Genomic DNA, 27,779 nt, shown 5'->3' with positions numbered 1-27,779 from the left:
AACCTGGCGCTTATATATAGAATGGCCTGGAATGGAGGAAAAGGCCAGGTGTGAGGTGACCACAAAGCCTAGGCAGGAGCCAAGGAGTCTCTGAAGTAGGTTAGAAAAGTGAGGATGACTTCCACATCTCCAGTTTGGACATCCCCTGTGAATAGACCTGCTGCTAACAGAGAGGGGGAACCCAGGGGGGGAAGGAGTTGTGAGGGGAGACGACTTTGGTGCAGGGTAACCTGAGTTTAGAATGGCCGGCACATCCAGAAGTGCTGGGCTGCGGCTTGGGAGGGATGTTGAGAAGCAAACTTTGGAGTCACTGACAAATCTGACAGGTGAATCTTTGGGTGAGATCGCGAAAATGCAATGTCTCACTCGTTGCCTCTTAGTACCCCCTATCCCCCGCGAGGCTCAGTCCTCACTGTCATGGGGGAAATCTCTAGAAGGCAGAGCGGGCCAAGGTGACAGGTGTCTGCAAACACCTCACTGCTGGACTCCTGGGAGGTGCGTTCCCTCCCTGCAGGCCTTCATCCAGTCAGCTTCCGCACGCGACTCTCCGCCCCCTTCTCCCAAGCCCCCACTCTTCTAGCCTCAGCCCCCCCGCCGTCTCCTCCCCTCGCCGCGCGGGGAACAAGGGCCGGGGGCCTCCGGGCGCGGCGAGAGGGGCCGGTGCTCGGGCGCATGCGCGACCGCCGTACGGAAGCCCGGAAGGAGGGGCGGGGGGCGGTGGCTCAGGTTTCTCCTGGCGGCGGCGGTGGCGGTGGCGGCGGCGGCGGCGGCGCGGCTGGCTCTGGCGCCATGAACTCGCTGTAACACGCAGGCTGCGCGGCGCGGGGGGCGGGAGGAAGGACGCAGCGGTGAAGTACTCCGCCATGAACCTGAGGGGCCTCTTCCAGGACTTCAACCCGAGGTGAGGCGGCGGCGGCGCTCTTGGGAGTCTGCGCCTCGGGCTCGGGCGCGGGCTGGTGATGGGCTCCAGGGACGCGGGGCGGACGTAATGCTGCAGCTGGGGGAGCCGGGCGCCTGCCCGACCCTCCCTTCGGGTGCCAGAGGCTCTCCGGGAACACTGTCGGCCTTGGCGCTAGCCTGCTTCCTCCTCCCAAGCCCAGTGCCTTCAGCCCTCGGTTCCACCGCGCCAACTGGAACCGCCGGGCCACGGCCTGAGGCGCTCGCCCGCCAGCCCTGACCTGCCCCAAGGGAACCCCATTCCTCTCCGCTTGCCTCCTCATTAGTATCCCAAGTGGCCCCTTTCAGTTCCACCTTCTCCCACTCCTCTGCCTGCCCTGCGTCCTCCGCGTCAGGGCCATCTCACTTGACCCAACACCCCTACCCCCCATCCCAGCTGTTTCCTCCAGTTCCTCTCAGCCCTTGAGGTTTTCCTTGGACTTATGCTCATCCCTCTCTTGATAGCCTCTTTGTTGAACTGATATCTGAAACATTGTTGAATCCTTGGAGTCGGTGACAGGGTATGGTAGTACCTTACATAATACTTTTGGAGGATAAACCTGATCATTTTCCATCCGCATTTTCTCATCAGTCTTCACTATAAATTTATTTGCAGGAAGTAAATATTGCTATCCTTTTCCAGATGGGGAACACCCAGTGGACAGTGTGGAGAAAACGAAAACACTGGATAAGGAATCAGGCATCTGTCCTTGCACTTGCCCAAGTGTTCTGTAACTGTTCCCTCCCTCAATCTGTGAGCTCCCAGAAGCTGACACCATCTCCTGCTCATCTCACTGTCCCCAGCACCTCCCACCCACAGTGTCTGGCACACAGTAGGCACGTATAAAATGTGGAGCTAAACTGAGCCAAAAGACTTGGATTGGAGATAGGGCCACATGTAATAACTAACTGGGTGGTTCTCTGCCCTTCTTTGGACCTTTTGTAAAATAAAGAGTTGACCTAACTGATCTCTTTAAGTGCATTACTCTATGAAAGGAGTATCTACTTTCCTTGTTTGCTAGTGAGAAGCTGAGTACTCAGGAAACCATTCGTATGCTAAATCCTGTGCCAGGCGTTTCAGATGCTGCGTGGGCTCAACTTGAGGGTGATGAAGGGCATGTAAATTTCAGGATGACTTACATTACTGCCCAGTACTGTACTGTGGGAGCCCAGTGGAGACCACTCTCTTGGCTGCTTGTTGGGGATGAAAGGAAGTCTTGGGGGAGTGTGTGTTTGTGGTACAGTCTCCTTAGGGATGGTGACATTTTAAGCTGTAAGTTGCTGTGACTTCCTAAGTGCTCTCATTCCCCTTTGAATTCATATTCTGGTCTGGAGTGCCAATGCCCCTAATCACAGTTCAGTCATCATTGTTGGCCTTGAAGGCATAGAGGAGCTGATTTACAGTAGGTGACAGAACTAACTACAAGGCCTTCCTCTGCTGCTTCTAAGGGTTAGGATTGGTGTGCAGGGTTAGCAGAGTTGGTACTGGAGCTGGACATGCCTTGTGTGTCTTCATTGTTTGGAGAGGGTGATAAGAAAGGTAGGTAAAAGCTGAATTGTTTTGTGCCCTTGCACAACTCACTCATCTGTCTGTTTTATCTGTTGAATGAGTATAATCTCTCAGCTGGATAGCGAGGCTGAATGTATGATCAATTGCAAAGTGCTTTACAAATAGAAAACTCTGACTTGTTTGCAAGGTGACAAATAATTCAGAAGCCATAAGAAACTGCCTCAAGTGGTCCAACAGGCTAACAGCTGCCAAAGTTAAATAGTGCTGCACTGATAACACCCTTAACCATTTTTCCTTGAACATCTTTTTTCCCTAAAATATTATTATATGAAAATTACAATAAAATACTAGGTATATAAACAGATTTATCATAACCATCAACATACTTATCAATACCTTAATTTAGATTAAAACGCATCTCTACCTGAAAAGTTTAAAGGTTTTTATACTGTGCCATTTTTCTGATTCAGTGTTGTCAGTGGGGGTGAGCAGTATTTTATTACAGGTATTTCAAAAGGACATTGGCCAGGTATTATTGGTAATTTTTTTTTTAGTGGGTGGTGTTTCATGTCTCCTGGGAACACCTAGTTTTTGACATGTGCTTTGTCTTGTTCCGTGCTGAGGAGAGCCTTTCAGATAGCTAGAGAGCAAATTGAAGGGTCTGCACAGGAAGATACCTCATGCTGGGGTCTCAAACCTTAGTGCTACTGCCTTACTATCTGCCTCTAATTCTGAGCCAATTCAACATCACACTCCTACCCCAGGACCTTGGCACACACTGTTATCTTTGCCAAGAGTATTTCCCTCTCCTCTTCTCTCATCCTGACCTAGTTAACTCTTGCTTATCCTTGAGCTCTCAGCTCACTTGGTACTTGCTGAGGGAAGCTTTCCTGACTTCCCCAGCCAGATCTGCTGCTCCTTGTTTGTACAATCTGTGTAGTCCACTGCACTCCTTCATCATAGCACTTATTTTTACCCTTGTATTTGTCTGTGTGCCTATTTGATTAATATCTGTCTCCTCTACTAAACTTTTAGCTCCATGGGGTCAAGGCCATGACTCTATCATTAATTGTAGCCTTCATCCCTGAAATAGTATCTGGTTCAATAAATACTTGTGGAATGAATGAGTAAATAACTCTCCAGAACCGAAAGGGAAATCTAGAGCTGCTGTTTTCAATCACTGCCTCCATGATAGTCTGCCACCTGGTTCTCTTTCCTCTCACCCTCTTCCCACCTTCAGGGTATAGCCATTCCATTGGAGAGATGGGAAAAACCGTGACACTGAGGCAGAATGTGGCTGCCTTTACTTTGAAGTTTATGTCTATGTCACAGAAATAGTCACTGTCATGGTTTGGTGGGTCCCAAAGCATGGTCCATGGCTCCAGATCGCCTTTCCAACTTTTTGGATCTTGGTGAGTCTGAACACACTGTTGTGTTGGCAAGTCTCTGGAAATTGCAGTGACAGAGAATGATTCACAAGTGTCAACACTCAGATGTGCAGAGCTGCCAGCTGACCCTCTGCCTATTTCCATCTGGCACAGAACTGGTTGATCATGAACTTCTTTTCATAATTGCTCTTCAGTTACACAGGTTAAGGCATGCTGAAACAGACATTCTGAACCCACCAAGAAGTCCTTCCTTGAATGCCTGAGGCTTCCTAACAGCAAAGGAGCCCTATACATACTGGATCTGGGAGGAGGTGGCATTAGGCAGGCACCCTGCCCACACCAAAGAGCCTTGGGATTTTCTGTTACCTTGGTGGAGTTGCTGGCTCAGAGAATGCCCTTCTGCCCTGATAGCTAGGCAGTACTGGAAGGCTGTGAGAATTCTGCTGAGCTTTCTGAGTTATCCACAGTGAGCTCCTGATGGGAGTGTGGTACGTCCCTCACGTGTGCTGGCCTGGAAGAAAGGCTAGAAACATTGCTATGGGGGTTCTGTCATGTGGGCTTGGGGTACTGATGAGATCAATAGTGTTTTGAAACATATATGTTGCCTCTTCTAAAGCCATTCTGGAATCTATGTAAGTTTTCTTGTGTCTTATTTGAAGTCAAGAAAAATGAATGATTGCTGGTAATAGTTCACTAAAGCCAGCTACCTGGCCTTTAACAGTCGTTCGCAAAGTGTATTTAAAACATTCACTCATCAAACATCTCCTGGGTTCCTACCATGTACTAAGACATGTGCTGGGTCCTCTAACTACAAAAATAAATGGAATATAGCTCTTCTCTCAGTGCTCAAGCCTAGTGGAAGAAGCACAAATGGAAATATAAATTAAAATTCAACACAGTATGAGGAGATAGGAACCAAATGCTTTAGGAATACAAAGAACAGAGTCACTAATTCTGTCTACAGCAAGTATGGAAGATGCCATAGTGAAAATGACTTTTGAGCTAGATTTTGAAGGATAATTGTAGGCTTTTTGTCAGACTAGAAGACTGGAAAGGTATCTTAGAAAAGCATGGTAGAGCCTGGTATGTTCAGACAGTGGTGAAGATGTCAGTGTGCAGGAGCACTGCAGTTGACCACATGTGATTTTAAAATATAGAATGTTTGTTCCTACAAATATTTTTTAAAGATTATTGTTTTCAAAAAAGCAATAATCCATCAGTATGAGTGTATTGTCGGTACTGTCACTGAATTACTCACTACCCAAGTGACTGTATCTGTTGTTCTGTCATGTCAAGCTACCTACAGTCAGAAAATTGTATTGTTTTTACTGAGGTTATTAATAATAACTGTGACTTATTGAAAAGGTGCTTTGGATCCAATACTGCTAATCTTTACAACAACTCTGCAAGTTAGATGTCAACCTTATTTTAGAGTCTTAGAGAGCTTGTGACTTCCCTAAAGTTGTACAAGCAGAAAGGGGCCATGTCAGGATTCTAATCCAGGTACGTCTCCTTCTGAAGTCTGTGCTCTTTCCTATGTGCCTTGTTACCTCTCTAGTTTAGTGAAAGCCTCTTTCCCCCATAACACAGTAGATCCAATATACTAAGGAGTCTTCTGTTTATGAGTTGTAAGTGATTAACAAAGCAAACCTTATATCGGACCTTATATACCCAAATGAGTATTATTACTCAAAGAAGTTATTTGGGGAAAAGAGGATATATATTACCTGTTCCATTGCTCATACTTCTTGTTACCCATCTGGAATTCCTTTCAAAGTTGGTTTACAAATCATATAAGGAAACCCATCTCATTGTTTTATATTCATAAATCATTTTGAACCAAACTAGTTCCACCTAGTTTGATCACACATCTTATTCACTAAACTTGGCTCTGAATGACTTTTGGCCGTTTCTAAAAGTCAAATCCACTCTCAATGAAGATTTGGCACCATTTAGGATATTCAAAAGAACATACTGCAGGCTCTTGAGGTGCTTCCAAGAGGAAAGCTCCAAAGATGGTTTGAGCAATGAAGTGTCATTGGAATTAGTGCATTGCCTCTCAAGGGGACTACTTAAAGGAGACAAGTCTCATTTGAATGTATAATTTCAACTTTTAAAAATATCATTCCCATTACTTAGTAATCACACACACATTTCTCTTGGCTGTGAGTTCTCTGAGGGCCAGGATTTGGAGATGCTGAATAAATGTGCTGAATGAATAGATATTGAGTACAAATAGATATGTACCACTGGAAAACTTTTGTTGTAATGGAGAGATGGTGGATTGGAGGAATTGTAGATAGTTTTCTAGGACTTCAGGATTTAAGATTCCTAATACTGAGCTTGGGGTTTCTAATTGCCTTGGATGATAGGTCATGCCTGTGCAAGATGACAAGCATTTAAGACAAAAGCCTTGAATTGAACTCTGGATATATTAATATGTCGTTTATAATTGGTGATTCATACTGTCAGCTCTGACCTAATAGTGAGAAAAATGATTGCTAAATGAGATTATTACAACAATGTGGCAGAACTTTTCTCTTTCATAATACTACTAGAGCTAAAATAGATAAAATGTATCATTTACACAGTGCTTTCACATAATCTTATCTTAATGCATCAAGACATGAGAAATTGGATGAGGAGACAGACTTAGGGTAACTCACCCAAGACCACACGGCCTATAAATGGCAGATGAGGAACTTGAATGCAGATCTTCCCACTGGCTTGGGCTCTTTTTAGTCCTCTTTAAGAGTGATTGGTTTTTATTTGGATTTTGTACTTTCTTATATCTACTGGTTAGATGCTCTTAAACATTTTTCATCTTAATAAAACTAGTTAAAATCTGCACTGAAAGACTTTAAATTTGGTTAATAAGGTTCTACTCAGTGTGTAATCCCCTTAACAGTTTGTGAGAATGTCAGCTAGCAGTTTGTTAGTTGGAGCCATTCCCAGTGTGTATGTGTGTGTGTGTATGTGCATGCATGCTTGTGTGTTTGTGCACATGTACGTGCTCCAGTTGAGCCAGCAGCTTCCACTGGAGAAAACTGATGAGCCTAAAATGTCCAGCTGCATTCTTTTGATATGCAGAAAACAGATGCTAGAACTTTTACACTGCTAGTCATCCCTTTGCTTTGTATATTTTCTCTCTCCCTTCCTTCTTCCCTTTCTTCCCCACCTCCTACTCCCTACACACAAGGTGGAAAGAGGGAATTTGAGCCAGAGTAGAAAGCTCCATATAAATTTCAGAGAGGACACTAGCTTTGTGGTTTGGCCCATGTGACACTACTTATGATCAATCTTGTACTAACATTATGGATTCAGATGAGAGTGTCATAAATCCATTTTAAATATAACTGCAAAAGTGAAGTTGAAGAAGTAGTGGTTAATGCTAGAATATCCAATGGAAACTTCATGTGCTGGTTTGTGCAGAATTAAATAAAGTCCATTTTTATACTTGGGCTCTGGTCTGAATGTTTCTTAGAAAGTAACTCAAAGTAGTTTAGGCTATGACCGTGACATTTTTTAAACAATAAATTTTCTTAATCACTGGGTTATTATTGCATCATTCTCTTGCCAGTCAGGCTTGATATTTCCTATTTGATATGCTGTCATCTTTTGAACTTTGCTCCCAAATGTATTGGTATACTTGAGATACTATTCCTTCTTTCCCCAATTAAGAATATGTGTAAATTGAATCTTTTAAAATTTCTAATTAATTTGTTTGATCAACTTTGTAGTTTCATTTTTTCAAAGAACCAGGTGTTGGTGTTACTTATCAGTTCTGTTTTTGTATCTGTATTTCTACTTTTAGTTTTATTATTTCCATATTTTGGCTTGTTTTTTTCCCTAAATTTCTTAGAGAAACTTAGTTCACTAGTTTTCCTTTGCATCTTTTTTTCAGTCTTTTACACTTTAAACTTTTGGAGTGAATGTTTTCTCTGAGTTTTGTGGGCAGCAACCCAAGTGTTTTTGTTTCAGTTGTATTTTAATGTATACTTTAAATCTTCTGTAATAGCATTCTGCTTCATCCTTGATTCAGTCATTATTTAAGGAAGGAAATTAACATTTATCTAGTATTACCTGCTTAGTGCCAAGCCCTGCGATAAGTGTTTTCTAATAGGTTCTTTATTCCTTATCTCAGCTCTGTCTGGTAGAGGTAGTATTATCTGCATTTTGCTCGTGAGGAACATGAGGCTCAAATAAAGTTTATGCAAATAATCTCTTCAACTCTACTAAACTGCTTGACAAGTCAGTATGGGAAAAGATCCATATGGGTAGGCAAATTTCAGGCTATTTTTTGTCAGTTTGTTATGAATGTGTAGACTTTCTGCCTCCAATCTCTAACGATTATAATCTACTTGACACATTCATATGTACCTTCTGTCACTCTTTTGCTGAGAAAATCTTCAGTGGCTCCCTGTTGCCTGTTAATAAATTCCAAGGACTTTACCTTGCTATTCAAATTCTCCTACTATCTTACTCTAGCCAACTTCTCCCTTATTTTCTTCAATACCCTTTCTCCTGTTTCCCCACCTCCCTTCCCAGCTCTCCCAGAGAAAGTAATCTCCCAAGATCCCAGTTTACCATGATATATAGTTACTTGTTGTTACATCATCCTGCTCTATTCCTATTAGTCTTTGAGGAAAGAAATTGTTTCTCCTCTTTATATACCCCACACATTTCAGGCACACAAACATTTTTAAAAATTCTAAGTTAGAGGCCGGGTGCGGTGGCTCACGCCTGTAATCCTAGCACTCTGGGAGGCCGAGGCGGGTGGATCGCTTGAGGTCAGGAGTTCGAGACCAGCCTGAGCAAGAGCGAGACCCCATCTCTACTAAAAATAGAAAGACATTATCTGGCCAATTAAAATATATATAGAAAAAATTAGCTGGGCATGGTGGCACATGCCTGTAGTCCCAGCTACTCGGGAGGCTGAGGCAGTAGAATCGCTTAAGCCCAGGAGTTTGAGGTTGCTGTGAGCTAGGCTGACGCCACAGCACTCACTCTAGCCTGGGCAACAGAGCGAGACTCTGTCTCAAAAAAAAAAAAAATTCTAAGTTATATGTGCATTTGTTGTATATTGATGCCCTATGATCCTTTTATTCTCCATGGGGGGGGGAAATATATATATATATGTATGTGTATATACATATATATATATAGTGTATTTCTTTGTCAATTTCTACTTAATTCTCTTGATATAATCATGTTATCTTTCATCTACTCTAGTGTTCATTTCCATAGTTTCCCTAGGATCTTTGTCTGTTTTATCTATTATGATTTAATAGTATCATGAAAAAGCACACAATGAAAATATTTTGTTGATTCTTAAAAGAAAAACCGTCAGGTTATTTCCATATTCTGTGGCCATGTTGTTAGGTTTTCATTATTTAGTTTTTCCTTCTTAGTCCTTTTAGCATTTTAATGCTTTTTGCTTTGAAATCTAATTTATCAAATTACTGTGATAGTAAACTGCTTCTCTGGTCTTCACCCAGGCATGATAAACCTGTCATCTCCTTTCTTGTAGTTGGTTTGGCTTTTAACATTGTTTCCAAGTGTGACTGTTGAATGCAACAGATTTAGATTTTATTTTTTAATCTAGTAAATTTCTTTGTTTAGAGCTGTGATAGCCAGAATAGTGACCCCCCCCAGTTAATGTTAATGCCCTCATCCTAATCTGAGGAACCTGGGAATATGTTCCATTGCGTGGCAAAAAGGGGAAAGTAAGGTAGCAGATGGAATGAATTTTGCTAATCAGCTGACCTTAAAATAGGGATTTTATTCTTGATTCTCTGGCTGGACCTAAATGTAATCACAGGGCCCTTAAATGTAAAGGAGAGAGACAGAAGAAGTCAGAGTGATTCAGTATGAGGAGGACTGGACTTTCCATGGCTGAGTTTAAAGATGGAGGAAGGGGCCATGAGCTAAGGAATGTGGCGGTCTCTAGAAGCTAGAAAAGACAAGGAAACATTGTCTCCTAGAGCCTCCAGAAGGAACACAGCCCTGCTGACACCTTGTGTTTAGCCCAGTGAGACCCATAATAAGTTTGTGGTTTTTAAGCCACTAGATTTGTGGCAATTTTGTATGGCAGCAATAGGAAATTAATACAAGGACATTCAACCCATTTATTAGGTTATTAAATATGAAATGTCCGATTTCCTTTAGTACTAAGTTTGACAGTTGATATCTCTGACATTGCACTTTGACACGTCTTGTTTTGTTTTTATTGTGAAGGTACATCCTTGGTCTGTCAAACACATGTTTTGGCTTGTGATTATCTTTCACAATTTTTTTAGAGCAATTTTTGTGAAACCATAGATAAGTCAAAATTCGTGTTATTTTCGAATATGAGTTTCCTTGTGGAATCAATGCAGCAGTAACAGCTTGAAATATCAACGAAGTGTTTGGGAAGGATGTGGCTAACAAACATACAGTACGTCGATGTTTTGAGAAGTTCCATTCTGGTGATTTTAATCTTGAAAATGAGCCACGTGGGCGACCTGAGACCAAGGTGGATAATGATGAGCTAAAAGCTGTAGTGGAAGCGAATCCATCTCAACCTACACATGAATCAGCAGCAAGGTTTGACGTTGCTATTCCAATAATATTGGACCATTTCAAACAAATGGGCAAGGTAAACAAGCTGGATAGATGGGTTCCACGTGAATTAAATGAGCATCAGAAGCGAAATTGTCTGGAAGCTTGCCTTTCTTTGCTGTCACGACATAAAGGTGAACCATTTCTACACTATATTGTTACATGTGATGAAAAATGACTGTCTCCACTTCTATTCAACATAGTGCTGGAAGTCCTTGCCAGAGCAATCAGACAAGAGAGCGAAATTAAGGGCATCCAAATGGGGGAAGAAGAGGTCAAACTCTCACTCTTTGCTGATGATATGATATTATATCTAGAAAACCCCAAGATTCAACCAAGAGATTCCTGGAATTCATAAATGAATTCAGTAACGTCTCAGGATACAAAATCAATACACACAAATCAGTGACATTCATATACACCAATAACAGTCAAGCTGAAAATCAAATCAAAGACGCAATACCTTTCATGATAGCTTCAAAAAAAACTAAATATCTAGGCATATATTTAACAAAGGAGGTGAGAGACATAATACAGGGAGAACTAGGAAACACTGAGAAAAGAAATTGTAGAAGATGTAAACAGATGGAAAAATCTATCATGCTCATAGATTGGCAGAATCAATATTGTTAAAATGTCCATACTACCTAAAGTGATCTACAGGATTAATGCAATCCCTATCAAAGTACCATCATCATACTTTACAGATCTAGAAAAAATAATTCTATGCTTCGTATGGAACCAGAGAAGACCTCCTATAGCCAAAACAATCTTAAGCAAGAAGAACAAATTGGGAGGCATCAGTCTATCAGACTTCAAGCTTTACCACAAGGCCATAGTAACTAGAAAACTGGATCCTTTTTGACAATCTAAAACATTTAGCACAGTGGTTGGATAAAGATGAAGTGCTGAAGACAGTCCCAAACGGAATAGTCATCCAAAAAGGCTAATGGTGTCTATTTGGTGGTCTAGCGCTGATATTACTCACTACAGCTTCATGAAACCTGGTCATTTGATTACAGCAGATGTTTACTACAACCAGTTGGATGAAATGATGAGGATGCTTGTGATTAAGCATCCGAGTTCAGTCAATAGAGACAGGCCAATCCTCTTGCAAGACAACGCTCGACCACGTCGCGTAAGCAACGCTGCTCAAACTACAGAAACTAGACTTGGAAACTCTGTCATCCAGTGTATTCACCAGACCTTGCACCAACTGACTACCACTTCTTCCAGGTTTTGGACCACTTCTTGCAAGAAAAAATATCCAGTTCTCCACAAGCTGTGGAAAATGCCTTTCACAATTTCATTGCCACTTGCTCTTCATGCTTCTTCGCTGCTGCCATAAACAAGTTATCGTTAAGATGACAAAACTGTGTCAGTAGTTTAGGCGCATACTTTGATTAATTACTCCTTGTTTGAGATATAATAAACTATACTTTTGATTTGAAATCAGACATTTCATATTTAATGACCTAAATATATTTTTCTAACCACAGTATTTCAATCATGTATTATATTTTTGTACTATTATTTATCTTCTTGTAAGTTCATCTTGTTTTTTTCTATTTTTCATGTAATAAACATTAAATTCTTAATTTCCCTTTGAATTATGCCAAACACCATAAAATAATCACTTTTCCAACATTTAAAACATTTTGGTATTTCTAATTTCATTAGTTATGCTACTCTTTTTTTATTAAATAGGTCTTTTACAGAGGATCATGTATTTAGCTTACAGCATTTATCTTCCCATCTATTTTTTTTATAATCTGAAGCTCATTTAGAAAAAAATTTACCTCTACATATCATATAATTTACCTATAAATCCTATGTCTGTCATTATTCTTGGATTTGTTAATGTTGTAATTTACTGATTTCTTTTAATATGTTGTTTTCAAAGGCCATTGTTTCTGGTAATTATATTTGTAGCCATGGGCTTTGGTTGACAAATTGCTTCTGATTTTTTGGATTTTGGAATGTTATTCTCTGCTTTAAGAGAGGAAAAAAGTTGTCTCTACTCATAATTTACTGTATTTGTGGTGATAACTCCATTTCTATTAATCCTACCCAACCTGCCACCCTGCTAAAAGCCCTTTTCTTGTCGAAAGTCTAAGGGATGAAGTCATTCTTATCTTGGCATCTTTCAGTGTCAGCTCTCTCTTTCTTTGTAGCAGCTTGTAAAAGCTTGTCTTTATTTTTGAGTATTATTACTAATAATATTAACTAATTTGTATTTAGTGTACTTGTTATCAAACTATTTTCCACAGACCCCTGGGGGCCTCGAGACCTTTTCCAGGGGTCTACAAGGTCAGACTTATTTTCATAATAATACTAAGATGTTTGCTGGATTGACACTGGTGGTGCAAAAGCACTGGTGGATCAAGCAGCACATGCCTGAGTACAAATCAGGAGATTGGCACCAACCGCAGTAATCATCATTGTATTCCTCGCCACCATGCACTTGCAGTTTAAAAACAAATGCCAGATTCGCTTAAGAATGTCCTTGATAAAGCAGAAAAATATTAATCTCATTTAATCTTGACCCCTGAGTATACATCTAGTTGAATATTCCGTGTGATGAAATGGGAAGTATGTGTAAAGGCCTTCTGATGTATACTGAAGTGTAATGGTTGACTCAAAGAAAAACATTTGATTTGCAAGCTCCTATTTTCATGGAACATTACTTTTACTTGGAAAAACAACTAACAAGACTGTGGTTATTTGCATTAGGGTATTTGGCAGGCATTTTTCCAAAAGTGCAAGAAGTGAACCTGCTACTTCAAGGAAAACAACTCATGGTATTTTTTGCAAATCATAAAATTTGAGCTTTCATGGGAAAAATCAGAAAACTTGTATCTACCACCATAAGCTTGACAGCCTCCCAGTACTTAAAACATTTCTGATGAAGTGGGTGGTAATAATAAATAATCTGATTTTTTCCCCATTATATAGTGAAATGTTTCAACATTTGAAAGATCTTCATAACTCAGTGAACCAAGAATTTCTAGTTGATCTACATGGTATTACACAATCATGCAGGGATAAAAGAGTCATTCAAAGTACAAGAAAGACCAGTGGATTTTAATATAGTGGAATACAAAAAGTTCATTGAGGGATTTCAGATTCTACATTATAGTTAACCTTTACGAAACTACTACTTGTTGAGTTTTGATGTCCTATTGAAGAACATCCACTATTATCTGGAAGAGGTATTAAGATAGTTCTTTTCTAAATGCATATCTCTGTGAGACTATCTTCTTCATATACTTGAACCAAAATAACATATGTCAGCAGAATAAATGCTGATGTAGATATTAGAATCTAGATGTCTTCTATGGAAGCCAGACATTTAAAATTTTTCAAAACTGTAGAAACAATGCTACTACTTCTCTCACTAAATTTGTGTTGGTTTTGGAAAATATATATATATATTTTTTGAGACAGAGTCTCGCTCTGTTGCCTGAGCTAGAGTGAGTGCCGTGGCGTCAGCCTAGCTCACAGCAACCTCAAACTCATGGGATTAAGCGATCCTCCTGCCTCAGCCTCCCGAGTAGCTGGGACTACAGGCATGCGCCACCATGCCCGGCTAATTTTTTCTATATAGGTTTTTAGCTGTCCAAATCATTTCTTTCTATTTTTAGTAGAGACGAGGTCTCGCTCAGGCTGGTCTTGAACTCCTGACCTCGAGCGATCCACCCGCCTCGGCCTCCCAGAGTGCTAGGATTACAGGCGTGAGCCACCGCGCCCGGCCCTGGAAAATATTTTTAAATAAAATGTTATTTATATTAATATGTAATGTGTTTATTATTGTTACTTACTTATAATTACTATTTTAATATAGGATATAGTAAATACCAATAGGAATAACCCATATCAACAAAAGCTCTTTGGGGTCCTTAGTACGTTTTAAGAGTGTAAAGTAGTCCTGATACAAAAATTTTGAGAACCACTGATTTAGTATATAAAGCATTTTTTTATATTCATTATCTTATATTTACAACCACCTTATGAGGGGCATATTATTATTACCCTAATTATATAGATGAGAATATATGACAAAAAGAAGCTATATGTATTCTAGTTAGCAGCTCCTCCAAATTTGATGATCTTCTCACTATAGTTTACTCTCTTGAAGACTTGCTTCTGAGTTTAATTTTGCAGATCCCATCTCCTTATGATCTTCCCCCCATCTTTTTCCAGTTGAAATTTCTTATATTATTTTTCATAGTACAAAGGCAGTATGTACACCTTGCAGAAAATCCAGATATCACAAGCAAGAGTGTAAAGATTATCCTTAATCTTCTGCGGTGGACATAACTGTTAACTGTGCAGTATATATTTATTAAGATGCTTTTCTAAACATGTTTAATTATCAGTGTAAAGTCAGTATAGTATCGTACTCAAAAGGACTTTGAAATCAAATAGGTCTTAGTTTGAATCCCACCTCTGTGAGCTCTTGGACAAGTTACTTAACATCTAAGCTTTCATTCCTCATCTGTAAAAGGGGAATAGAAGTGCCTGCTTTCATAGGGTTGCTATGAGGCTTAAGTGAGATAATGCGTAAAGAATAGCACAGTACCTAGCACCCCATAAACATTCAATGAATATTAGCTGTTGATGTTATTCTATATGTGTGTATGTGTGAATAGATCAATAGATATGTCAGGTTTATTGAGGTATATTTTACATGCATTAAAATTTACTCTTTTTGGTATACAGTCCTGTGAGCTTTGACAAATCCATATACGTCTGTAACTACTACCCAAAGATATAGAAAAGTCCCATCACTGCAGAAAATTCCCTTACGCCCCTTGGTTCCTAGCCATTCCCCCAACATAGCCACTGATAACTGTACTGATCTGTTTTCTGTGTCTATAGTTTTGCCCCTTTCAGAATGTCAAATAAATGGAGTTATTCAGTATGTTGTGTTTTAGGTCTGAATTATTTTACTTAGCATAATACATTTGAGCTTCATCAGTGTTGTTGTATGTATCCACAGTTTGTTCCTTTTTACTGCTGATGAACATTCAATTGTACCGCTATTGGTTTAACCATTCACCAGTTTTATGGACATTTGGGTTGTTTCCATTGGCTATTATGAATAAAGCTGCATTGACCATTTGAATACAAGTCTTTGTATGTACATATGTTTTCATTTTTCTTGGGTAAAGACCTAGGTGTGGGATTGCTGGGCCATAGGTTAAGTATGTACTTTAGAAGAAGCTGCCAAAATGTTTTCTCAAGTGGCTCTGCTATTTTGCTTTTCCACCAGCATATATGAGAGTTTCTAGCTGCTCCACAATCTTGGCAACACTTGTTATGGTTAATCATTTTAATCTTAAGTCATTCTAGTGAATGTGTGATTTTATCTCATTGTGGTTTTAATTTTCATTTTCTTAATGACTGTAAATACTGAGTATCTTTTCATGTGTTTGTTTGCCTTTGTATACCTTCTTTGATGGAGCATCTCTTTGTATTTTTTGTCCAGTTTAAATCAGGTTGTTTTCTTATCTTGTAAAAGTCCTTTTTATAATATATACTAGGTACAGGTACTTTTTTAGATATATGTTTTCAGAATATTTTCTCCCAGTTAGTGGCTTGGCTTTTTATTTTCTTAATGGTAATTTTCTTTTGCAGAGTAAGAGTTTTTAATTTTGAAGAAGTCCAATTCTGAATCCATTTCACATAAATTTTTGTATATGCTTTGAGATTAAGAGTCAAGGTGCATTTTCCCCACCTGTCCAATTGTTCCAGCACCACGTCTTGAAACACAATCCTTTCTCCATTGAATTGCCTTGGCACCTTTGTGGAAAATTAACTGACTACATATGCATGGGTTTTGTTTTGTTTTATTTTTATTTTTTATGACCAAGCAATGGTCATGGATGCATGGATATATTTTTAAACTTTTTTAAAAAAATAAAGAGCCTGTTCTCTTAGAGGATTGAACTCTATTATGTTCTATTTTTCCGTCCTTGTCCCAATAACACTACATTGTCTTTATTACTGTAGCTTTGTAGTAAGCTTTGAAAGCACATAGGTTGTCTAGCTTTGTTCTTTCTTACAATTGTTTTACCCATTCTAGGTCCTTTGCATTTTCATATGACTGAGAGTCATTATGCCAATTTCTACAAAAGAGCCTGCTGGAATTTTTATTGGGATTGCATTGAATGTTTAGAATAATTTGGTTAATTTGGTGAGTGTGGTAGGCTAAATAGTGGCCCTCAAAGGTATCTACTCCCATGGAACCTGTGAATATTACTTTCTATGGCAAGTGATATGATTAAGTTGAGGATTTTGAGATGGCAAAATTATCCTAGATTAAGTGGCCCATAAGTGCAATCACAGGTATTCTTATAAGAGGGAGGCAAAGGGAGATACTGTTAAGAGAAGAAGGCAATGTGATGTAAGCAGAGAGATTTGAAGATGCTGTGCTACTGGTTTTGATGATAGAGGAAGGGGCCATGAGCCAAGGAATATAGCTTTAGAAACTGGAAAAAGCAAGTAATGGATTCTCCCTTACAGTTTCCACAGGGACTGGGGCCATGATGACATCTTGACTTAGCCCAATGAGACCCACTCTGGACCTTTGGCTGCCAGAGAATAAATGTGTACTGTTTTAAGCCACCAAGTTGGTGGTAATTTGTTACAGCAACCATAGGAAACTAATACATGGAGTACATAAATCTTAACAGCATTTAGTTTTCTGATCTCCATTTTATATCTCCCCATTTTAGATCTTTAATTTTTCTTGGCAGTTGTTATGGACTTAATATTTATATACACTCAAAATTCATAAATTGAAATCTAATCCCCAGTGTGATGGTATTTGGAAGTGGAGCCTTTGGGAAGTGATTAGGTCATGAGGGTGTGGCTCTCATGATTGGAATTAGTGCCCTTATAAGAAGAGGCCAGGGAGCTACCTTGCTTCCTTTCCACCATGTGAGGATATGAGAAGGAGGATATGAGAAGTTATATGTCTGCATCCCAAAAGAGAGCCTTCACCAGAACCCAACCATGCTGGCACCCTGATCTTAGACTTCCAGCCTCTGGAACTGTGAGGAATAAATTTCTGTTGTTTATAACTGACACCACCCCCCCATTATTCCTCACCCATCTATGGTATTTTGTTAGAGCAGTCTGAATGGAATAAAACGGCAGTGTTTGGTAGGATTCAGTGTATAAGGTATTGAACATATGTTGTTATGTTTATCTCTAAGTATTTTATAGTTTTCCTGCTATTGTAAATGGTAGTTTTTTCATAAACTTTTAATTTGAGGATTTTTTAAAAAATTTTTTGGAAATTTTCAGTAAATGATAGTGTTTTAAAATTTCCATTTCCAACTTGTCATCGCTACTATATAGAAATGCAATAATTTTTTATACACTTACCTTGTATCCTGTAATTTTGTTAAATTCACTTATCAGATCTAGCAGCTTTTTATACATTTCTTACAGTTTTCTACATAGAAAATCATGTCTGTGAATAATGACAGGTTTACTCCTTTCCATCAAATCTGTATCCCTTTTATTTCCTTTTCTTGTATTGTGGCTAGGACCTCTAGTATAATGTTGAATGGATGTATTGAAGTGGACATACTTGCCTTGTTTCCTGTCTTCAGGGGAAAGCATTTAATCTTTCACCATTAAGCATTATAACTATAGGTTTTTCATAGAAGCTCTTTTATTGCTAATTTGTTGAGAGCCTTTATCTTGAATGGGTAGTGAATTATATCAAATGCTTTTTCTGTAACTATTAATTATGTGTTTTTTTCTTTTTCAGTCTATTAATACAGTGAAGTACATTAACAGATTTTCAGATGTTAAGCCAAGTTTGCAATCCCAGCTAAACCACACTTTGTCATAATGTAATATTCTTCTTATATATTGCTGGATTCAATTGGCTAAAATTGTGGGGGGATTTTTGCATCTCTGTTCATGAGGGATATTGGTTTGTAGTTTTCTTTCTTGGTCAGGTTTTGGTATCAGGATAATGCTAACCTCATGAAATAAATTAGGAAATGCCCCCCACCCTTTTTCTGCAAGAGTCCGTGAAGAATTGGTGCTATTTCTTCCTTAAATGTTTGGTAGATTTTGCCAGGGCCTGGCATTTTCTTTGTGAGAAGGATTTTAACTAGTATTTCAGTTTTCATGTCTTTCTTTTAAGAAATTTACTGGCATAAAGTTGTTCATAATATCCTCTTCTTATCCCTTTGATATTTGTAGGATTTGTAGTGATATCTCTCCTTTCATTTTTGATATAGTTAGTTTGTGTCTACTCCTTTTCTTCTGATCAATCTGGCTATAGATTTACCAATCTTCTTTATCTTTTCAAGGAACTGGCTTTTGGTTTCATTGATTTTTCTCTAATGTCTTTCTATTGTATTTAATTAATTTCTGTGCTTATATTTATCATTTCTTTCCTTCTGTTTACTTTTTAAACATTTACTCCCCTTTCTAGTTTCATAAGGGGGAATCTTAGATTGTTGACTTGATCTTTTCTAATGTAAACATTTGATGCTGAAATTTCCCTTAATTACTGCTTTACTTGTATTTCACAAATTTTGGTAAATTGTGTTTTCACCTTAGTCCAAAATATTTTCCAGTTTTCTTTATGGGTTTTTTTTTATTTTACCTATGGATTATTTAGAAGTGTGATGTTTAATTTTCAAGTATATTGAGAATTTTCCAGATATCTATCTGTTATTGATTCCTGGTTTAATTCCATTGTGCCTAGAGATTTACTTTGTATGATTTCAATGCTTTTAAATTTTTTGAGCCTTGTTTTATGGTCCAGAATTCAGTCTATCTCAGTGAATGTTCCATGTGCACTTGAAAGGAATTTATATTCTGTTGTTGGGAGGAACTCTATCAATATCAGTTAGGTCCAGTTAGTTGACAGTATTGTTATAATCATGCATATCCTTAGTAATTTTCTGTCCATGTGTTCTATCATTGACTCAGAGAGGAGTGTTAATTTTTATTTATAATTGTGAATTTTTTCTAATTCTCACTTTGGTTTGATTAATATTTTCTAGATGGATTTTGAAGCTTTGTTATTAGGTATATAAATATTTATGATCATTGGATCCCTTTGACAAATTGACCCCTTTATCATTATGAACTGCTCCTATTTGTCCCTGGTAATATTCCTTGTTCAAAAATATACTTTGTCTTATATTGTGGTAGTCAGAATGTCCCCCTAGAGATATCCAGGCCCTCAACCCTAGAACCTGTGAATATGTTATATTACATGGCAAAGGATACTTTGCAGATGTATTTAAGGTTACAGTATTAGTTTCTATTGTTACCATGAAAAATTACCATAATATTAATGGCTTAAAACTACTCTTAATTTATTATCTCATAGTTCCTTAATCAGAAGTCCGGGTACAACATGGTTCAGTTCGGTCTTCTGCTTAGAGGCTCACAAGGTTGAAATCAAAGTATTAGCAGAGCTGTATTCCTTTCTAGAGGCTCTGGGGATTAATCTGCTTCCAAGCTGATTTGGGCTATTGTCAAAATTTAGTTCCTTGGGGTGGTAGGGCTGAGGTTTCCATTCCTTGCTGGCTCTTAGCCAGGAGCTATTCTCAGCCTCTAGAGGCTGCCAGCATTCCTTGGCTCATGGTTCCTCACTTCTATCTTCAAAGCCAACAATGGCAGGCGGAGTCCTTATCATATCTGGAATCTCTCTGACTTCCCCTTCTGCCTCATCTCTCCTCTTCCATTGCATCTTTCTGACTTACTCATCTACCTTCCTGTTCTTCTTTTAAGGGCTCATGTGATTAGTTTGGACCCACTTGGATAATGCAGTATAATCAGTCAATTGTAAGGTTAGCTAATTATTAACCTGAATTCCATCTGCAAAGTCCCTTCACACAGTATTTAGATTAGTGTTTGATTGAATAACCAGGGTATAGAAATCTTGGAAAACACTTTAGAATTCTGCCTACCACAGTTATGGACCTTAAAATAGGGAGATTAGCCTGGCTTTATCCAGGTGGACCCAGCCTCATCACATGAACTCTTAAAAGCAGAGAACTTTCTCTTACTGGAAGCAGGAGAAATATGGCAGAAGGAGAAGTTAGAAAAACCCCAAGCGTGAGAAGGATTTGATATGCTATTGCTGGCTTTGAGATGTAGAGGCCTACATGCAAGGACCCAAGGGAGGCCTCTGGTATCCAAGGGTGGATGCCAGGTGACAGCCAGCAAAGAAATAGGTACCTCAGTACTAAAACCACATGAAATGATTCTGCCTACAACCTCAATGAACTTGGAAGCTGATTCTGCCCAGAGTCCACTGATAACGGCCCCACCAATGGACGTCTTGATTTCAGCCTTGTGAGACTCTGAGCAGAGAAACCAACCAAGCCCATCTAGCCTTCTGGCATACAGAACTGTGTGATAAATTTGTATTGTTTTAAGCTTCTAAGTTTATGATAATTTGTTAAAGCAGCAATAGAAGACTAAAACAGATATTAATATAGTCACTCCAGCTTTCTTTTGGTTAGTATTGGTTTAGTATAACTTTTTCTGTCCTTTTGCTTTTAATCTGTCTGTGACTTTATAGATAAAGTGGGTGTCTTATAGACAGCATATAGTTGTCCTGCTAATTTATCCAATCTGATACTCTTTGTCTTTATTTTTTTTATTTCAGCATATTACGGGGGGTACAAATGTTTAGGTTACATATATTGCCTTTGCCCCACCTGAGTCAGAGCTTCAAGCATGTCCATTCCCCAGACGGTGCACACCACACCCACTAGGTGTGAATATACCCTCCTTCTACCTGCCTGATACCCAGTGAATGTCACTACCATATGTGCACATAAAGTGTCGGTCAGTTAATACCAATTTGATGGTGAGTACATGTGGTGCTTGTTTTTCTATTCTTCTGATACTTAACTTAGTAGAATGCCAAGTAATGGGATTTCTGGATCAAATGGTAGTTCTACTTGTGTCTCTTTGAGGTATCTCCGTATTACTTTCCATAGAGGTTGTACCAGTTTGTAGTCCCACTAGCAGGGTGTGAGGGTTCCTATTTCTCTGCATCCACACCAACATTTATTATTTTGGGACTTTTTGATAAAAGCCATTCTCACTGGAGTTAAGTGATATCTCACTGTGGTTTTGATTTGCATTTCCCAGATGATTAGAGATTTTGAGCATTTTTTCATATGTTTGTTGGCTATTAGTCTGTTTTCTTTTGAAAAGTTTCTGTTCATGTTATTTGCCCACTTTTTAATGGGGTTGTTTGATTTTTTTCTTGCTGATTTTCCTGAGTTCTCTCTAGATTCTAGTTATGAGCCTTTTATCGAATGTGTAGCATGCAAATATTTACTCTTTGTCTTTAAATTGGTATTTAGATGATTTACATTTAATGTAATTATTGACAGGGTTGAGTTTTAATTATCTTCTTGTTGTAGCCTGGAAACTGCTTCCTGTCAATAAACTGGGGCGATGTTAGGGTTTATCTCCTTTGTTTCCTCCCTCCTTGTTCTTCACTGCCTATTGTCAATGTCTGAAAACTGTTGTCTTGTATGTTATTCTTGTTTAATTTGGAAGGTAAATTCTGTTCCTATTATTACATCATGGCTGGAAGTAGAAGTCCTCAATAATGTAATTTTTAATTAATGTTTCAAGGGCATCCTGTGAGAGAGAGTGTATGTGTAATTTATTCAGTCATGGAAAGTATAATAACGTGCAGTAAAATGTTCAGCCATATGAACATGGCAGATGGCTGTCTTTTTAGAAATAGAATCAAATAATTAATCAGTGAAAGAACTTGACCATTTTCTGAACATTTCAGCTTTTTTCAGTCTCCATATCTTGGTATGGGTAGTTCCTTCTGCCTGGAATTCTTCTTCATGTCATTTCCTTTCTTGCCTGGGAGCTTTTCTGTTTCCCCCAGAACTAGCTCCAGGGTCACCACCTCTCTGCTTCCCAGTACCTCAGACACAATCTGTATTTTCTTTTCCTGGCTTCCATCAAACGCCATAGTGTATCATTAATATAATTATATGTTTCTGTGTGGACTGCCTTTTACCAGGAAGCCCTGGGAAGCCGGGGGCTTATTTTAGTCTTCTTTATGTTTCTCTTATTCCCAGTATAATATGCCTGCTACATAAACCTTTTCAATCAATGATTATTGAATTAGTGACTCTTTTTAGGTGCTGAAAAATGTTACTGTTATTACTCCCCATTTCAGTATCACATGTTTGTAAAAGTAAATCCTCTTTAATCATTTTACTTTTCTCCTAGTAAATTCCTCATCTATGCCTGTCTGCTACTGTTCTCTGTGCTGCTGGCCCTTCGTTTGGATGGCATCATTCAGTGGAGTTACTGGGCTGTTTTTGCTCCAATATGGCTTTGGAAGTTAATGGTCATTGTTGGAGCCTCAGTTGGAACTGGAGTCTGGGCACGAAATCCTCAATATCGGTAATACTGCTTTATAAAACCCACTGGTCTCTATCCTGAGGGAGCAATATCTTGGTTTTTCTCACTTTTTATAAAGTAAGGACCATTTCCTTTTCTATGTATCTGGTATTTTCCAAGAACTATAGTAGAGGCAAACTGAGATCTCTTCTATGTGTTTGAAAATTAGGTATTTTCTTACAAAAACAGTGTTATTTGGGGTGGTTAAGTTCCCAGCCAGCACACAAATGCCTGTATAATTCCAAATGTACCCAAAATACAAACTGGTATGTCATACTAGACTAAGAAGCATGAAACCACCCTGCTTTTAGGAGAAAGCATTCAGAGTTTTAGCTTTGGTCATCAGGGATCTATATTTCTGCAGTTCAGTTTTGGAACTGGGGCTCCCCTTGTCCCACTACTATCCTAGGCCCAGGTTTGAGGACTATTAGCAGTGTTGGGGAGGTAGCTTGGCCAGGAGACCCTGAGTCCCTGAGACCAGGGCTGGGGAATGAGGAAAGTTGAGGGCCAGATTCTGAGAAGGAGAGCAGAGCCTTTGGGTGAAGGGGAGAGGGGTACCCTTTACCTTCTCCAAGTCCTCACTGCTCTTCTTAGATGCCTCAGATGGTCCAAATTCCTGGGAGTTAGCTCACTCCAGTGTGCAGCATGGCGCTGCTGGATCCCGTAAGAGTCTTTCTCTCTCACAGAGACTGAAACTACATAAAGGAAAAAGGCAGGACTTGAGAGTAGGAGGCTGTTCTAAACCTTCACCAGGAAGATGGAGAGTCCAGGAATGCCCAGTAGGCAGGTGGGGACAGAAGGGGGTGATATGTTGAGCTGCTCATATGGGAAAAGTATAGAAGTTTTTGAATTCTTGGTTATTACCTCTAAAAAATAAAGATTCAGATCCTATTAATTACATATCACATACATATCTAAGAAATTTAAAATGGCTACACAAAGAGCCTTGGAAGATGAGGGACATTCATGTGTAGCTATTTTAAAGTTCTTAGATTTTTTTTGAAATATTGATTACCTGTGTGGTTATACATCTTTTTGTTTTTATGAGATATTTTCAGATATCTAATGCTTGCTCCTCAAAGAATGAAAAGGTATATAACTAAAAATTTAGGTTCCATTAATTGATATTTAGAAGGTTTTGAACTTTGTTGGTTTGATTTTAGACTTTTTGAGCAAGGAAGGGAATGGTGGGGGGGCTGTACACAGAATGTACAGAGTGTATGGACATGGTCACTGTAGTGTTAACAGTAACTGATGGAACGCTTTTGGGTCCTACAGGAATAATCTCTGACCTCATTTCCTCTATGTCCTAAACTCAGGTGTATTTATCACCAACAAGACATGTATATCATAAATGTTCATCTGTGTTTTGAAGAACATTGCGAGCCTTTTCAAATGCATTGAAAAGCCTTTTTCTGATTAGTGGCCTTACCATTTTTCAATTATTAATCTATTAAGTTCATGCATGGTACTTAAACAGCTAATTAAACTGATTTAGTTTAAGAATAGTTTTGACTCTTGTTCTTCTGTCTTCCTACAGGTGTTAGTTTATCCTAATGGAATAGAAAGGAAAATAAAAAGACATTTATACTTTTTATTTGCATTTTGAAATAGCACCTAATAATAGTTAATATATCTTATTGGAATATAACCAACACTTATTCATAGAGTTATTTTTATAGTATGACATAAAATAGGATATATATGGTTTTTAATTCATTGAGAGATGAGAATCATGAGACTTAAATCATCACCTAAATGCACATTTGGGAATGATACCAATTGGGTATCAGACTGAGGTGGGGGGTGGGGAGAGGGGATGGGTGTATACCTACATGATGAGTGCGTTGCGCACCATCTGGGAATGGTCATGCTGGGATGTGCTGACTCAGGGAAATGGAGGGTGGGGGGTGGGGATGGGGGTATGACTACATGATGAGTGCAATGCGCACTGTCTGGGGAATGGCCACGCTTGAAGCTCTGACTCGGGAGGATGGGCGCTACATGGGCAATATATATAACCTGAACTTTTGTACCCCCATAATAAGCTGAAATAAAAAATATATATATTTGTCAGTTTTTAGCAGTAGAATTGATCAGCTTGAATAATCTTGGAAGGAACTCTTGTGTTGAATTTAAAGATATGGACAAAAATGTTTATGTACATTGTCTGGAAAGTAATAACTGTGGCTATTACTTCTGAGAATATCCTTCTACAGTTACGGCATTAAAGTCTGGTTTGGTTGTAATGTGCATTTCCTGTCATATAGTAGTTCTTTGATGTTTGGAAGATTGCCTATTAAAGATTAAGTTTAAGTTAGCTTTTGACCTGACTTTCCTTTGCTTTTTGTCAAATTTACAAGTAAAATTCGACGTATCAACGTAAGTTGTTACTTGCCCCTGAACTGCTTGCTTGTAATGGAGATTCTGAACTGAAAGTATTTCTTCTTCTTCTGTCCGTTTTTAGAGCAGAAGGGGAAACATGCGTGGAGTTCAAAGCCATGTTGATTGCAGTGGGCATCCACTTGCTCCTGTTGATGTTTGAAGTTCTGGTCTGTGACAGAATTGAGAGAGGAAGCCATTTCTGGCTTCTGGTCTTCATGCCACTCTTCTTTGTTTCCCCGGTGTCTGTTGCAGCTTGTGTATGGGGCTTTCGACATGACAGGTCACTAGAGGTGAGATTTCATATATTTAAGAGTGTTTTCAAAAGTAAAATCTTTGGTCAGTTATTCAAATATCAATTTCTTGCCCTCTGTTAGGAAGAGATTGATCTTTGACCCTAGATCATGGGATATAAAGCAACAAAAGACAATGGAAATCATCATTTCTCTTTCTTGAATTAGAACATTGGCTTTTCACCCAGGCCATCAGCCTTCTCCCCACTTCACCACTTCCCCTGTACACCTGCATCAGTCAGACTTTTCCAGAGGAACAGAACCCATAAGGTAGATGCCAATATAAAGACATTTATTTTAAGGAACTGGGTCACATGATTGTGGGGCTGGCAAGTCTGAAATCTGTAGGGCAGGTGGGCAGGCTGGAGATCCAGCAGGAATTGACGATGCAGTACTGAGGCAGAATTTCTTCCTCTATCGAGGGAGCCTCAGTGTTTGCTCTTAAGCCTTTCAACTGGTTGGGTGAGGCCCACTGACATTATTGAAGGTGATCTCCTTTATTCAAAGTCAATACTTTCATGGCAACACCTAGCTTAGTATTTGATTGAATATCTGGGTACTATAGCCTAGCCGACTTGACCCAAAAAATGACTGTCTCACTACCTCAGACCCCATGATCTAGCTACTCACCTGCTCTCTAGTTAGTTTATCTTGATGTGCCCATATGTTAATATTTATTAACTCAATAAACACTTACCAAGTATTTACTATATGGCAAGCCCTTTTTGCCTAAGCATAGGGGATGCACAAATGAATAAAATACCAGGACTAGTAATACTAATATTAACAATGAAAATAATTGCAGACAGCATTTATTGAGCATTTACTGTGTGCCAGGCATTGTGTGAGGCACATAACATGCAGGAGTATCTTATTACATATTCATAACCCTGTGAAGTAGGTGTGGTAGTTTCTCAGAGAGGGTAATTTGTTCATGGCCACACATTAAGGGTCAGGGCCAGGATTCCATTTCGGTCAGCCTGACTTCCAAAGCCCAGGCACTTACTGCACAGAAGCTGAGGGCCCAAAGCCTAATGTCGTAATGGGTTGAGGGGAGAACTACAGGCTATAGGAGCCTTGTTTTGAGCCATGTGGATAAAGAGTAGAGAAAGGAGACTGAAGTTGGGTTGGAAGGGAACATAGGAGCCAGGGGGTGGGGTGGGCATGTAAGTCTTGACCCCGTATGTAGAGAGAGGGACGGTGATGGAGCAAGGCCCTGTAGGACCCAGAGCACCAGGAAAGGCTTGGCCTTGAACAGGGGGAGCCGGAAAGGCCACAGCATGGGTGTGGCTGATAGGTAGGGGTGGGCTATGCAGGGAGGATACCTCTGATGGCCACTTGTACCCTCCCTGGAATTCCTATTTTATATTGGGGACCCAAGCACCTGTTGATTTTGGTATCTGGGGAGTCCTGGAGCCAATCCCCCCATGGATGCCGTGGGACAACTGTACAGTGACTAGGACTGCACTGGACATGAGTTATAGAAAGGTAGTCTTTCATATATTCACATTCTTACCCAGAGAAGAAACATCATGCTGGGAGTTGAGCTCCCTCTTCTGTGACATAAAAACAAGTGTTACATTGGCAAGGAGGGGATTGAGAATAGCTTTGCACGGAGATGGGAAGAAGGAGTTGGAGTCTGCCAGTAAGCCCTATGTTGGGAGGGAAGGGATGGCATTTTTCAGGCACATTAAACCCCAAAGGCGGGAGGAAACCTGTCAGCTGCATGGATTACACAGTTCAGACATGACTGGAGCATAAGGTAGAAAGGAGGGAGCTGTGGGAGTTGGGGAGGAAGGAAGCCTCTACAGAGGGACCGGGCTGAACAGCGCCACACTATCAGCCCTCAAAGCATGTGCTGATGTGCCCTGGGCACCCCAGTGAACTCACCGGGTACAAGGGGATAGTGAACATTTTGAGGAAAACAGGGATACCTGACATTTGTTGGGACACTAGCTTGAAACAGTTTATGGGCTTATTGTTACATCATACTACATTCCTTTCAATGACGTCATATCTTTAAGAAGCTGGGTTTTTGTCAGTTGGTGGGAAAAATAAAGGCTAGTAGTGTGTGAACACCTAGGTGAAGACACTCAACAGGTAGCAAGAGAGGAAGGGCCATTTCTAATTCCAAGGTTTGGGAAATTGCGCACCATGCTGACAGGCATCCACATCCTGTTAGGAAGTAGTTGTGGCTATTTAAGAATGAAATTAAAATATTTTTCTTTTAAT

At 39.4% G+C, this 27,779-nt stretch overlaps 1 protein-coding gene across 2 annotated transcripts in view; it reads left to right on the top strand.

Moving 5' to 3' along the window:
• Positions 1-691: 691 nt before the first annotated feature.
• TMEM185A (transmembrane protein 185A) overlaps positions 692-27,779 on the top strand; it is a 35,907-nt gene continuing 8,819 nt past the window's right edge. Inside the window, exons 1-3 of one of the 2 annotated variants that reach the window (XM_045537978.1) lie at positions 692-901; positions 22,699-22,875; positions 25,340-25,547. In XM_045537978.1, the coding sequence (XP_045393934.1) occupies positions 864-901; positions 22,699-22,875; positions 25,340-25,547 (423 nt within the window). In that variant the 5' untranslated portion in view covers positions 692-863. The remainder of the gene's footprint in view (positions 902-22,698; positions 22,876-25,339; positions 25,548-27,779) is intronic. The other variant, XM_045537979.1, reaches the window with a different exon arrangement.

The sequence above is a fragment of the Lemur catta genome, chromosome X (genome assembly GCF_020740605.2).
Source record: "Lemur catta isolate mLemCat1 chromosome X, mLemCat1.pri, whole genome shotgun sequence".
In the NCBI taxonomy this organism is placed as follows: Eukaryota; Metazoa; Chordata; class Mammalia; order Primates; family Lemuridae; genus Lemur; species Lemur catta.
Note: the sequence above shows the minus strand (reverse complement) of the source record. Positions and strands in the feature narration are given on the sequence as shown.